At 46.7% G+C, this 10,810-nt stretch overlaps 1 protein-coding gene across 4 annotated transcripts in view; it reads right to left on the bottom strand.

The window, feature by feature from the left end:
* Nucleotides 1-10,576, bottom strand: part of LOC112640144 (integrin alpha-D-like) — a 29,747-nt gene extending 19,171 nt beyond the window's left edge. For 3 of the 4 annotated variants that reach the window (XM_049111233.1, XM_049111234.1, XM_049111232.1), the window contains exons 1-9: nucleotides 10,443-10,576; nucleotides 9,237-9,342; nucleotides 6,843-6,946; nucleotides 6,627-6,697; nucleotides 6,377-6,491; nucleotides 5,071-5,201; nucleotides 4,280-4,425; nucleotides 1,518-1,918; nucleotides 1,245-1,318 (exon numbers count right to left, since the gene is read on the bottom strand). In XM_049111233.1, the coding sequence (XP_048967190.1) occupies nucleotides 1,245-1,318; nucleotides 1,518-1,918; nucleotides 4,280-4,425; nucleotides 5,071-5,201; nucleotides 6,377-6,491; nucleotides 6,627-6,697; nucleotides 6,843-6,946; nucleotides 9,237-9,342; nucleotides 10,443-10,488 (1,194 nt within the window). In that variant the 5' untranslated portion in view covers nucleotides 10,489-10,576. The remainder of the gene's footprint in view (nucleotides 1-1,244; nucleotides 1,319-1,517; nucleotides 1,919-4,279; nucleotides 4,426-5,070; nucleotides 5,202-6,376; nucleotides 6,492-6,626; nucleotides 6,698-6,842; nucleotides 6,947-9,236; nucleotides 9,343-10,442) is intronic. The other variant, XM_025415953.3, reaches the window with a different exon arrangement.
* Between the last annotated feature and the right edge of the window lie 234 nt (nucleotides 10,577-10,810).

Genomic DNA, 10,810 nt, shown 5'->3' on the forward strand with positions numbered 1-10,810 from the left:
GAGCCAAAAGAAGCCAATGCCTATTCCAAAGCAAGGCCTGCCACAGACTCTGCTCATTATTTCCAATTCTCTTTCTCCCTCCTTAGTGCTCTTCAGCAGCTTCAGTGTCCCGCACTCCTAATGTCTCTCAGTCCATCCCCAGTGCCATTGTTCCTACAAGTCCCATCTCTCCTCACCCACCTCCCTTTTTGCCCTCCCAGTTTGCTCTTCTCTACTCCATCCTTAGTGTCCCAGGTTAGGTTTCCTCTGAACCAAACGTATAGCCACCACCCTGCTGACAAACCCGATGACTCCTAGTCACCAAGCCCTTGAAGTGACATCCAAGGCCATACCCTGTCAAGCCTGTGGAGTTACTTGATGTTTTAAACACATGAAGCAATTGACCTCGACACCTCTCTCTTCTCTCTTTATGGGACTCAGCTCCTCCCTTGGGAAGAGTCAAGCTCGACCTCACCTCCTCTGGGAGGTCTTCTTTGGCTCCCACAGGGAGTGATAGGCGTTTCCTCCTCAGCATACTTTATTGCTGTTTTAAAGCTTTTGATTACTGATAATTGAACATATACCAAAGTAGGAAAAACAACCTATTAAGTACCCATAGCTTCAAAATAAATTCATGAGCAATTTTGTTTCATTTCTGTTTCCCCCCTAAAACACTTTGAAACAAACCCCTCTGGTTAGTTTCAACACACATCTACTTACACACAAGTCACACTATATTGCCATTTCTTTCACCTGCATGATCAGCCTTTCCCATCTTTCCACCTCCATCACTCACTCTGTTCCAGCTGTGCTGGCCCATCTATCTCTCTAGTACAGTAACCTTGTTCATACCTCAGGACCTTTGCACTTGCTTTGTTCTCTACCTGGGGCAATCTCTTCCAGATTTTTGCAGGGTAACCTTTTCTCATCTTTACGCCTCAGTTGTCACTCCTCAGGTCTCCTCTGATCACCTCTCCTGACACCTAGCAACATCTGAAGATTTTTGTTGTCTAATCTGACACCTAGCAACATCTGAAGATTTTTGTTGTCTCCTCCCACTGGATATGTGCCTATGAGAACAAGAACCTTGACTATCCGTTCTCTGCTGTGCTCCTAGCACCTCCATTCACTGCCTATATGTGTCTCTCCAAACAGACAGTGACCTTGAAGACAGAATCCGTTATCTTCTTTACTTTTGGTTCCCAGCTCCCAGCACAGGGCTGGCTCAGGATTGGTGCCCGGTGTCAGGTATGTGCTCCACCTACCATTGTGAGTACTGAACTGAAGCCTTCTTGTGACATCTCATGTTGGAAAGAGCTACTTGTCGTCGACTGGGTTCCTGTAGGGAAACAGGTCACTCAGGCGGTGGGGGCCAGGAGACCACAAGGACTCAGAGCAGAAGGAGAAGAATGAATCTGAAGCTCAGGTCTGGGGCACAATTTTGGGTGAGCTGTGACTAGGGATGGACCCACAGAATTGCGAGGACAACGGGGTCCGGAACCTTTCAATTCCAAGACCCAAGCGCACCCTGCCTTTACCTTCGAGTGCAAAGATCTTCTCCTGCAGCTGCTCCTGGATGCTGCTGAGTGCTGCAAAGTTGTCCACCCTGAACACATGGTCCTGAGCCGGCTCTGAGCCAATGTTGTCCAGCTCCTGCTTGGCACTGGGTTTCCAGAAAGCATTTCCCACCTGTGGCAGAGAGGCCACTGAGGAGGAGCCCGCCAGCCTTTCTTCCCTGGTGAGGTGCAGCCTGAGTCCGAGGGAGACATGAGGAAGAGGACATACCCCAATGGCATAGCGGATGATGCCAGCTCTCTCTGCCTGGGGGATGACGTCGCTGTACTCCAGGGGGTCTTTGTATTTCTGCCCATCTGTGATGACAATGAGGATCTTCTTGGCACTTTTACGGGCCCCATTCTTACTATGAAACAGTTCCTCCCTGTAAGGGAAGAAAAGGAGATGATTCTCTGGAGATGAAATTGTTTCTGGAAAGGAATAAATAGCTCTAGAAACTCATCTGGAGACACTGGGGAGCTCTGGTACTTTCAGACTCTGTAAGCCATGTTAGGAAATCGCCTCAGCCCTTTTTGAGCGTCACAATTATTAGTAAGACCAATAATAAAGGAATTCATATTCCTTGTTCTAAATTTCCTCCACCATGGTACCACATTTCCAGTAGGTAGTATGTTTCAGAGTAGGAGCTTGGAATCTGGAAGACATGGACAATTACTTTACCTTTTTGGGCCTCTGCTTCTCTCTGGGAAGGTGAGAATAATAATTGTACTATAGCTATTTTTCAAAAGCGGCCCCCAGTGTGCCACATTTGGTTCCTTTCCCATATTGAACCTGACCTGTGTCCTGTTTTCAGCAGTATTATGAAATGTAAGTGACACCATGCCAGTTATGAACCTAAGAAGCCTTGGTATCTCTTGAACTTTGGGGATCCCTGAGCCACTATGAAGGAAGTCCATAGTTCGAGAATTCTGAAACTTCTATAGCTATGGATAGAAAGATTCTATACCATCTTAGCTGAGCCCAGCCTTCTAATCATTCCTGCCTGGGCAGGAGCCATGTGAATGAATCTCTCATGTTCCAGCTTCTAGCCACAGCCACATGGAAGATCTCAAATGAAAACAGATGATCCCAAAATCATTAAAAAAATAATAAAATAGTTGTTGCTTAAGCCACTAAATGTGGGAGTGGTTTATTAGGCAACAAAAGATAAGTCAGAAAAATCATATCAGGTTATTCTGAGGATAAAATGAGGCCAAGCTTTTAAAACAATGAATGGCCTACAGGTAGGATTAATTATATAGTAGCTGTTAAAAATGATTTTTTTAAAACTATGTGCTAATGTAGTTCTACAGATGCAAAATAAATACACACATGCGCGCGCACGTTTATCACATATAATATTGGAAACAACCTAAAAGTCCAAGATCAAGGAAAGGATTTAGCAAATCAGTATCCAGCTACTTAATGAGAAGTTTTCAAAGGACTACATTAAAAGCTGTAGAGAAACATGGCATAGGTCTATGTAGCAGATGAAAAAAAAAGGCAGGATGAAACAAGTTTCTGCCCACATTGTGACTCTATGAAATATGTCGGAATAAAGGATAAAAATGATCCTGTGCTCTGTGGATAGGATTTGTTTATTCAATTCTATTTTTTAAAAATACTGTGAAGTGGTTGATAGAGGGACTCCAAAAATATTTTTTCCAAAATGTCCTGTTTTATTGATATTTTATCTTTTCATTTTCAACGAAACTTCTAAAAATAAGAAGAAAGAAACCACAGTCAGTGGTAGAGAGTCCCTGAGATGGGCTTGGCCCTGGGGAGTAGGGAACCTGCTGTCTTTGGTGACGGGAGCAGGATGGATGTTGATGAGAACCACACCACCACCCACCACTGACAGGAGCTCCGAGGGCTAGGAAGGGATGCCACTCCTGTGTGACTTTCAACTCAAGAGACAGAGGCATTCCTCTTGATTGTCCAGTCCCATGAGGTCAGTGTTCAAAGCAGAAAAGCCATCCAGAAATAGAGAGGGTACATCTGGCAGGAGCATCCCTTGTTCAGCACTTCTCCAGCACCACCCCCAAGGAGGCAGCCAGGAGGTTGGAGATCCCAGACTCCCAGCCCAGTCCTTTCCCATGAGAGACACATCTTCTGTTCTGGCCACACCAATTACTCATTTCTTGAGTAACTGAGTGCCAAGCACTTCTTGGCCTAGCACCCAAGGCTGGACAAGCACATGGTAAGCACCCACTTAATGCACAAAGCTCACATGGAGGAGGAACGTGTGGGTAGAGTGGGTGGGGAGAGAGGCACAAAGAAGACGCTTTGTGGGTGCACGCTTCTCTGGATAAAATGCCAAACACTTAGCTAACACTTCTTGTGCAGAAGAATTGCATGAATGTTATCTCCTTTCATCTTTACAACCTAGTTGTAAGTTTATCCTCATTTGAGAGTTTGTTGAGACACAGAAACAGTCAGTACCTCCTAGGATTCCCCAGGTCACCGGCGGGGAGCCAGAATGAGAACTCAGATGTGTCTGAACCAAAGCCCAAGTCTCTGGCTGCCCAGGTAGACACATGCTCCAGCCATCCAAGGCCAGGCAAAGAGGAAACACTGCAGAATGTACCTATATTGGGGGAACACTCCAAGGATGTCCCCACCTACAGCTCCCTTATTTCCCTTTTGAGCCCCTTTCCCCAGAGTTCCCAACCCTGGAGAAGGACTGTGCACACCAGCATGAGGAAGTGGTGTGGCATACCCACATGAGGCAGAAGGCGGAACTTACACCACTTTCCGGATGCCCGTGGCTGTATATGTCAGGCCGTCCAGTTGGACAATGGGATCCACCAGGCTCAGAGGGTTCCAGCTGCTCTGGAATTGTGTGAAGGTGAAGTGGATCTTCAGGAGGTGGGAGTACTGTATCAGTGAGAACTGCAAAGGACAAAAGAAAGGCCCTGGGGCTCAGGAGTTATTCTTTAGTAAACTTTTTATCTTGGAATAACTTTGGATTTACAAACCATTTCCCATGTGTTTTTGAGGCTAAAAGCCAGGAGAAATTTGGCCCCAAAAGAACACTAGAAAATCAAAACCAAACAATGTTTCTTTCATAGTTTGCAAGGAATAACCTTGCCAACCTCACTATTCTTAACCTTGGATTTTTAGAAAATTTCATAACAACTTGTGGGCTGTATTTCCTCACTTTTCAAGAATTTCTACACACATATACACTAATTACTGAGAAATAAAATAATAAGATAAATCATGAGTTACATGGAAAACATAATAAAGAAATCATTATTTGGCCAAGACACCTTCAGTCTAATTTCACAGCAAAACTTTTTTTTCAAAGCTTATATATAGTAAAAAACTGTATTTCCTAGGCCATGTGTGGACATGTTAATTACCATGAGGGAATTTCCTCATATCAGAGCTCAAATCAGCCCTGCACTAGGACACTTAGCCTCACCATGGCACAGGCCCACTGAACCAACCCCCAGCAATACCTCCTAAGTTGGCCTTCCCCAAGGCAACTGCCACCCGCACCCCACTCCTAGGCCTAAGGGACCCAGTCTTCACCAGGGTGTTGGTGCCCTCAAACTGTCCCATCACAGCTCTCACAAAGTCCTTCATCTGCTTAAAGTCACTTTGCTCAATACTGCCAGAACCATCAATCAGGAAGACAATGTCCATCTCTTGACTTGGACACTCTGTAGAGAAGGAAGAAGGAAACACAGATACATATGTGAGTCTCAGCTGTCTCCCAGGGCCCAGAAACCCTTCCTGCTCCACAGAGTTAAGGGGCCGTTCTTGACCTAGGAAACTATTCCCACCCAGTTTCCACATCCTCCACAGAGGAGGCCCAAATCCATTACCCACACTTTAAGATATAAAACAACAAGCAAAAAAACAGAGAGACAGACAGACAGACAGATGAAGAAAGAAAGAGACTCATGACCAAAGGGAACAAACTGAAGGTACCCAGAAGGGCGGTAGGCAGGGGGATGGGTTAAATAGTGATGAGGACTAAGGAGTCCACCTTTGATAACCATTAGCTGATGTATGGAATTGTTGAATCCCTATATTGTACACCTGAAACTAATATAATACTGTATGGTAACTATACTGGAATTGAAATTAAAACTTAATTTAAAAAGAGTTCTAAACTCAAAAAAAATCTGATGCCCAAGCCCCTCCCCCTTTGGCAGAGTCCCTATTCCTCCCTCCTTTCACAAGGCCTAGAAAGGGTAAAAGAAGTAAAGGACAGAGGCCATACGGACTCCTTAGTCAGTTACTCAACAAACATTTATTGAATACACACCAGGAATGTCATAGAGCACAAGGGGAAGGCAATTTAGCAATGTGATTCAGGTGTGCATTCTGAGCATGCTGGGCTAAAATCCTAGCTCAGTCATCTATTCAGGCAAGTTATGGAACTTTGCTGGCTTCAGTTTCCCCCATCTGTAAAATGGGAATAATAATAGTGCCTAACACATGGGATAGGGTAAAAAGTGTTAATATGTACATAAAATGCTTAAATAGGCCCTGGCTCCCCATAAAGGTTGGCTATTAGGACCATGGCTCCAGGCACAAGAACACACTTACAGCAGATGCTAAGGTTGCTACCAAAACCCACCCCTCTCAGGACACAGGTCCCTATTATCAGCTACAGGGAGTAGCTGAGGATGGCTCCCAGCTGAGAACTCAGGAGATGCCTTGACCAAATTTACAACTCCTGCTCCTGGGGGCAACCTGCATCCAGCCATGCTCCAAGCTCCTCTGGCTTGGCTGAGGCCCCTGTTCTGATCCATCGAGGTCCACCTTCTTTGTCTACCCACTCTTCGGTGCCAGCGTGTGCTCACATAGAATCGCTGTCTCTACCTACCTGGTAGGGCAGCAGGTACTGTCCAAATGGTCTGCAGATGGGAGTCCAACAGGAGGCAAAAGCCTTCTGCATACATATTCTCCCCACAGGCTCTGTGCATGGTTGGGCCACAGGCCTAAGGGCAGAGACCTATGTGAGCAAAGAGGCCCCCAGAACTCTCCATACTCATCTCCTCCAGCCCCATCCTCCCCTGACCCCTGGCCCTACCCTCGCCCTTCCCTTGTGACCCTCTTATGACTCGGAAACTCACCAGCAGCCAGGGGCGACTGGCGGCGGCTGACAGGGACAGACCCAGGGACATGTTCACAGCATCTGGGGGTGCTGAGAGGGCAGGTACACATGATCACACTCATGGCCATGCCCTCATTTGGGGGAGAGAGTCAGAGTTCCCAGAAACCAAGGCAATAGGAAGGAAACCGCGGTATAGGAAGATTGAGGGCCGCAAGTCTTGGGTGGAGTCACTCACTGTGCAGGGGTATGGGTTGACATAGGCCAGTGGCAGCCACACAGTCATACAACCTTCCTGTTTGGTTGACCGCCACCACCTCCAGGGGGGCTCCCACCACGAGTCTGAAGGCACAAGCATGACATATAGTTGCAGGAGGGGTAAGGGCACAGGACGCTTCAGGTGAGGAAGTATCGCTATGTACAGGGAAGTGAGACTTTGAGAGGGAAGCTCTCCGCATTTGCCACTCATGAGGCTATTCAACTATGAGGGTCTGAGTTTACCCCACGTGTGCTGAAGGAGCATGCTGAACTTTTTGTTTGTGTGCGTGTACACGTAAATAAATGTGTACTTATATACACAAATGGTTTGAGTGTTGTTGTTGTTTTGCATTCGCCAAAAATAAAACTATTCAAAGCAAAAACAGCATTTCCCAGCCATAGGTAAGTGCATTTTGTTTCTGGGGTGCGTTATCCTGAGCCACCCAAGAAATAGATCACCTCAGGTTAGATGGAAAAATCTTCTAAAGCCATGAGTTATCAAGACAGATAGATGATTCTGTAATTGATTGGACAATTTAAATATAAATAATTTAAGTTGGACGATCTAAAGCAGCAGTATCAGAATCCATATGAATATCTATAGTCCTATTAGTGCAATAATTTTTGCAGAATTCCTTGAAAGGAGGGAATTTTTTAATTTTGAAAAAGAAGTATATATCAATAATCTCTCCATTCACATGAGAAAACTACACAAATATTGCTGTATTTTAATTAATTAGCCAAGCAAGCCTTGTTAGTTAGCATTTAAAGGTTCCTTTAGAAAGCTATCCCTTTATGGAAAGCTGAAATTCCTGCGTGTCTGAGACTTGCTGATGAAGACCAAATGAGACAGAGACGTAGCAGATGTAGCAGTTTGGAAATAGTGGCATAAATGGTGAACAAACTCATGATCTTAACCATTGATCTGAAGGTTTTTCTTTATCTCCTCCATTCCTTCTTACACACGGGCTTATCTTTTCAGTATTTGGGTTATGATTCAACAGAAACCAGGAAAAACACTAACTGTGTAGCAATCAGAATGTCATCCAATATATATTATTTACTTTATTGTAAATATTGGTGAACAGTGGTCAATCAATAGTTATATGCATATATATAGTTATCAATAGGGCCTGAACACAAACTGATGGTGATGGAAGTGGGGCAGTGACTATCTTTAGATTCTGTGTCCACAGGAAGGGCCCAAAGGGAACCCAGGGGAGGGAGCTGAAGATGTTCCACACCCTGATCTAGGCTGCGGTCACTTGGCTGTACACATAGGAAAAATTCATCAGTTGGACCATTCAAGTTTGTGCACTTCAGTCTACGAGCTCTGTATTCTCAAACAGACAAAGACGAAACTCTGGCACCTGGCATTTTTCCCAGCCAGCCAGCTGGGTGAGGAGGGGGGATGGATGTGCCTGTAGAACTCAGTGACCTCATGATGCTACCTGGTGGTCAATGGAATCTTCCAGCTTCCAATGGAGCACTCCCAGGCTCATTGCCAATGCCACCTCCTGTGTGAAGCCCTCCTGGAATTCCCTCCTGGGTTTGATCCCTCCCTTCCTATGCCTCCCAGACTTTAGTTACGCTTGTATCACATGGTCACTTCAACATCTTGGGTCCCTGTCACTGGGACCTGAGAATGCGAGCTCCTGGAGGCAGAGTGAGGTACCTAATTTGTACCTTCACTCATTTTATTCCACCCAGAGTAAAATAAAAATGCAGGGCCTCTTGTTCATGGGGGGAAAAAGGTGTTTTGGGGTTTGAGGGGTGTTTTTTGTTTTGTTTTGTTTTTTGGCAATCCTCCTCTCTGTCTGTCCTGCTATTTCCTGTTTGCTCTTTGGTGTTGCTTTCCCTCAAGCATAGGGATACTCACGGAGCCAGGGCAAACCCTCATAGGACTGGGCGACCCTGCACCTAAGCCGAGTCTGACCTTGCTCAGCTCACGCCAGGGGTTGAGGGCAGCAGCTGAGAAACATTCCCTGGAAGGTCGGGCTGCACGTGAGCCAAGGCTCCAAAGCCCTACACATCTCCACCGTCCCATCGGTCTTTACTTACAAAGCACAAAGGCTAAGATTAAGTTATTAATAATTTCAAGAGGAAGACTACAAAACACTGTAGTCTGGTCACATGTACTGGCCACAGAAAAACAGATTTGAGACCTCCCACCTGATGCAGGGTCTTGTCCAGAGCATGTGGCCTTTCCTGGGATTGTGAATTAGTAGTAGTGGGGTCAGAGGCCTCAGAGGAGTGATGGACAGTCTTCTTGCCCATGCTGCCCTTCCTCCAGGATACCTCCTGAGCATACCGCGATCAGCCATTCCCCTGCAGGTTGAAGGGGACAGAGGTCGGGGAAGTGGGCCTGGCCTACCTAGATCCGCCAAGCTGGGCCACGCTCTGTCCAAAGCCAGCTCCATCCTCTTGAAAGACCATGGGCTCCTCCACATCCAAGTTGAATCCATGATAAGAAGTCAGGACTGAGGAATACGGAGAGGGAGGTGAGACGGGGTTGCGGGACAGTCAGAAAAGCTCCATCTCCTCTGGGCCCCTGACTTCTTGGGATCTTGATGCCCACCCCAGTCCAGCTCATCTGCCTAGGAGAAAGGTGTTCTCTTTTTCTTTGTTTCCTGATTTGCCGTCTGTGTGGTTCCCGTCTCCCTCCTCCCTCAGAAATGATCAACCCATGAGACAAAGAGCGACAATCCAGAGAAATGCCCCCTCAAGGACATTTCAAAGGATATCCACAATCTGAAATTAGGCCTGTCACCTCCTGGTCTGTTAGATCAGGCATGTCCCATAAAGATAAAGTGTCCATAAATTTATATTCTCAACTGAGACCTTCTGAGAATGAAGGGGGTACCAGGAATAACTACACCAGGGTCTTTGGGAGTGACCCAGACAGACCAGAGAAAAGGGGTGACCCTTCAGGCAGGGAGCCCCATGCAGGACTCGATCCCAGGTCCAGGATCACACCCAGAGGCAAAGGTAGACGCTCAACCACTGAACCACCCAGGCATCCCTGGACATCCCATTTCTTAAGAGAAGCTGGCAATCTGGATTTTTGTATGGACTCTGATTTTCAGCTGACATGCAAGTGATTTCAAATGACACATGAATATGGTCCTGATACAGTTATCTATTTCTGGACTATTCTCTTGGCAGCTGCTAGGACAGCGTTCCTGAAATCAGGACATGTGGGATGTGGAGGACAGGGAGGTGATATGCAACATTTCCCCTCCCTGGTGACTCTGTGGCCTTCCCCCTGGGCTCTGGGGCAGACTCTTATCCCCCGTACCACACACAGCAGGGCCATCACAGGTGGAATTATGGAGAAGGAGCTTATCCTCCATCCCGGCATAACCTACCAGTCCATCCTCTCTCATCTTTGCTCAGGTTTTCCCCTCCCCTGATTCCAGACAATTCTTCCTTCCACACAAGACTCTGGACACCAGGCCCCTACCCCACCCTGTTCTCAGCTCCTCCCGATAGCTATATGAGCTAACCACCAGCCTCAGACTGTCCTACCAGATAGAGATGTTCCCCTAGGCTTTTCCCAGTTCTGAGGGCCCCCACTCACCACCCAGGAGGAGCATAATTCTAAAAGCCATCACTGAGCACCACATTGAAGGAGAAGTCAAGAGCTGAGCAGCAGAGCACTGAAGGGCACTCAGTGTCCTGGGGGAGAGTTAATATACTGACTCAGGACCTTGGAGTGACAGAAGGAGGGGCACAGTCAGGAAGTCCTTGGTTAATAATAGAACAGACAGGGGCAGGAGGTCAAAGACACTCTTAGGGAAAGTACCCCATACTCTCTCACCACCAGCATCTCTATAGATATGGCTTCCTTTTCCAGGGCCACCCTCGCCAGCCCTTGAGATCCTGTTGGTACCCAATGCGACCTAGGACTCCTCTAAATCCTCAGAAACTGGGCTGCATGTAAGTGGA

Source organism: Canis lupus, chromosome 6, assembly GCF_003254725.2.
Source record: "Canis lupus dingo isolate Sandy chromosome 6, ASM325472v2, whole genome shotgun sequence".
NCBI classification, from domain to species: Eukaryota; Metazoa; Chordata; class Mammalia; order Carnivora; family Canidae; genus Canis; species Canis lupus.